Source organism: Sinocyclocheilus anshuiensis, unplaced genomic scaffold, assembly GCF_001515605.1.
Source record: "Sinocyclocheilus anshuiensis isolate Anshui unplaced genomic scaffold, SAMN03320099.WGS_v1.1 scaffold1239, whole genome shotgun sequence".
Classification (NCBI taxonomy): domain Eukaryota; kingdom Metazoa; phylum Chordata; class Actinopteri; order Cypriniformes; family Cyprinidae; genus Sinocyclocheilus; species Sinocyclocheilus anshuiensis.
Window position 1 is genome coordinate 657377 of NW_015540949.1, and position 3310 is coordinate 660686.

At 36.4% G+C, this 3310-nt stretch overlaps 1 protein-coding gene across 1 annotated transcript in view; it reads right to left on the minus strand.

Annotated features, from left to right (window-relative positions):
• Nucleotides 1–469: 469 nt before the first annotated feature.
• npr1b (natriuretic peptide receptor 1b) overlaps nucleotides 470–3310 on the minus strand; it is a 45418-nt gene continuing 42577 nt past the window's right edge. The window contains exons 20-22 of the mRNA XM_016488038.1: nucleotides 2825–2999; nucleotides 2496–2594; nucleotides 470–1571 (exon numbers count right to left, since the gene is read on the minus strand). Coding sequence (XP_016343524.1) covers nucleotides 1423–1571; nucleotides 2496–2594; nucleotides 2825–2999 — 423 coding nt within the window. The 3' untranslated portion in view covers nucleotides 470–1422. The remainder of the gene's footprint in view (nucleotides 1572–2495; nucleotides 2595–2824; nucleotides 3000–3310) is intronic.

The following is a 3310-nucleotide window of genomic DNA, read 5'->3' on the forward strand; positions in this document are numbered from 1 at the left end:
AATGACGTTTAAATGTCATCAGTGCTTTTAACACCATAATGGATGCAATGAGTATTATATGGGGTTTCAAATGATATGACACAACAATATTTATGTTATGCGTGTCCCTAATGTGAAGATCAAACACAGAGGAGCAGATTTTTATAGTCTCTCACGGAGTAATACTTAACCTGCACTCTCGAATCTGTCGCCTTTAAGTGCTCATGGGAATGACAATCTGAAATCAGTGAGAAAATCAAGGTGAAGAAACTCAAGGTGGCTGAAAGTAATTTAAGTGTCAAGCAGGCACTTGTGCAGGCTCTCAAGGGAATAGAGAAGTAAGAAATTAAAGCTGACTATAAGTGGATTCAAATCTTGATTATAGTCAGAAACTAATGTCAGGGTCTGTATGAATATGTTGCATTATAGTCATGACCTAATGTGGGTAATTTAGAGATAGACTCAATCTATGCAGCAAATAGTATGCTGGCTCCTATGACTATGTTGCCAGAGGTTTTATTATCACTCCTAAACACATTGCAAAGAACCTTTACACTTACTTTCTCAAGCAAAATCATGTAAAACCGTCCTGCAGGAACAGAAACACATAGAAACATACAAGCATATAAAATAATACAAAGGCAAAGTTCTTCTCATATGTCAAATCAAAAAGTGTCATTAATCTCCCATGTAACATACCTGTAGACATTGCAAGTGTAATGGGCAAAAAGCTGGGCAAAATGTTAAAAAATGTTATTAATCTGTTAGGTTTTATTTTTATGGATTATTTATGCTTTGTATTTATGCATTACTCACAAAATTCCTGCTTCATTCACACCAAAAATCAACAACTGTCTCTCGAAACTGGAGCTCCTCTCATTCAGCAGAAACATCCAGGAGATGAGCCAGAGATTAATGTGTTTTAGTTGGCTTGAAGAAGAATATGCGGAATATGTGTGCAAGAGTCTGACTGGGCGGAAAAAAATATTTTTAATATAAGAATCTATAAATATTACTCAAGTGAAATAAATGACAAAAAAGTAAATAAGTGATCAATATTTGTCTTCAAAACATTTGAATTATGAAAGCCAAGTGATTTTTTGGTGAGCTAAAATCTATGTCATCATCTTTAATATTTACATCTTTTCTCACACACACCCTGGAAGTAATCATGTTTATTTAGCCCAACATATTTTAAGCCACCAGGGGACGATATTCAATCACACTCAACCTTCACTCCATTTACAGCTGCAGCTGGTGTTCTTACAAAGAAACATCTTAAAGTACATATGTACAAGTCAGACATCATCTAGTGCTGTAGAAGATTATGTGTGTGTGCATTTGGCCAACAGAACAGTCTTGGCTTGGTTTCCCTGTGGATGCGTTTGACTAGAGTCAGTGTGTCTCTGTTGATCCCATGGAGCTTTTCTGCTCCCCACTGTCTCAATCACCGTTCTCTATTTCCCCCAGAAGCCAGTAGGTCCTCATCTTTCCTTTTCCCTTCATCTCCACATCTCCTCTCAGCTCCAGCTGGAAGCAGTTGAACTCCTGCAGCACATCTCGAGTGGCTGACGACACATGAATTTTCAGAGCTGCAGGATAACAACATGTGAATGATTAGAGTGTTAGTGTATAAATCTTGATTAGTTGCGTTGGCACAGCTAACTTCACCGGGTTGACTAATGTGTGTTGGCAAACATGATTTACGCGTGTACTTTCCACCTGCAGGTATATTAAAAGAGCCAATCATATTGGCACACACAATGTTATTTTAGCATTATTTATGTCATATTTTTGTATTTATTAATATTTTGAATAAGCTTTTTTCAGTTTTAATTGTAGTTTTTATGTGGTTTATTAACAACCCATTTTAAGAAGGACTGTACTAAAACAGTCTAGCAGGGCCAAAATATTGGAAATGCACATAAGGGCCACAGTGTGCAGTAAAACTGCCATAGTACAATGTTTAAGTCAGGATTGTGATGGTCAAGGCAGGCATATATGCTAATCTTCTCCTGTGAGAAATAAATTAGCAATGCTTACAATTCATCCCTTTCCTGATTGCAATTTGTTTTGCTTTTGTCAAGTGTTATCTAACGCTGATAGTTCTCATTTATCTGGCAGCGTTTATATGGGGAAATAGGTGGTGGGGGAAATAATTCAATTTGAATTACAATGGAATCTTTTCATCAACTTTTTTTTTTGTTTGGCCTTTGTGAATTTCATTATGGAAAACTGGTGTCGATAATACAACATCTGAAGAAGCATGTCTGTTGAAATATTGAAGCAGACGTTCAAAAAAGGCCAGATAATTTAGGAACAAATTAAATATATATATATATTTGTCTTTTCTATACCAATTTATTGCATCAATTAAAGACACTCAATATTTCTCATACCCTTAGTATAGAGTCATGGCTCAAACCACTAACTGACCTTCACTCTTGACCTTTACAGTTGCTATGGTTATGAGCACAAATTGCTGTTTGGTAGTAATGGGAGCAGCAAGTACTTACATTCTCCATTCGACTCCATACGAGAAGATGTGTTCACTGTATCTCCAAAAAGACAGTACCGAGGCATCTTCAGCCCGACTACACCTGCACACACAGGACCTGAAACACATACACACATGGGAAATGCTGTGGCAACTATGCATGCTAATTTAAAAAAATGCTCTATTCTATGAGAGAATGGACAGAATGTCTGTAATGAATAGAAAGTATAGATTAACAAAGCTCATTACAACCAAAAGAATCCTTGTCAGTTGTTTGCTAATTAAAAGTCCATCAGTGTGTTAAAGACTAGTTCTACTTAAGTAACCTTTTGAAGCCATCATTCTTACCACTGTGAATGCCGATTCGTAATTTCAGTTGCTCATCAGGTCGGTGACGAATCTTAAATGTTTTGACAGCCTCCAATAGAGCAAGGGACATGCGTGCGATCTCATGACCATGCAGTTTCCCATTCCGTACCGGCAATCCTGAAACCACCATGTAGGCATCGCCTATTGTCTCCACCTAATCCGAATGGAAACAAAACCACCACAGCACAAGGTGGAGATTCATGGATTTTTCCTCCAAGTTAAAATGACCCATATAATTCTAATGCAAAAAGAATTAAACAAAACCCTCTTAATAGAAATATTAGGAAGAAACAGGTATTGGTAAATTGGGGATCTATAATAAAACAGAAATAATGAATTTGCTACATAATCAAACCTCCTCTTAAGAAAATGGGCATTATATATATATATATTAGTGCTGTCAAACGATTAATCGCATCCAAAATTAAAGTTTTTGTTTACATAATATATGTGTGTACTGTGTAC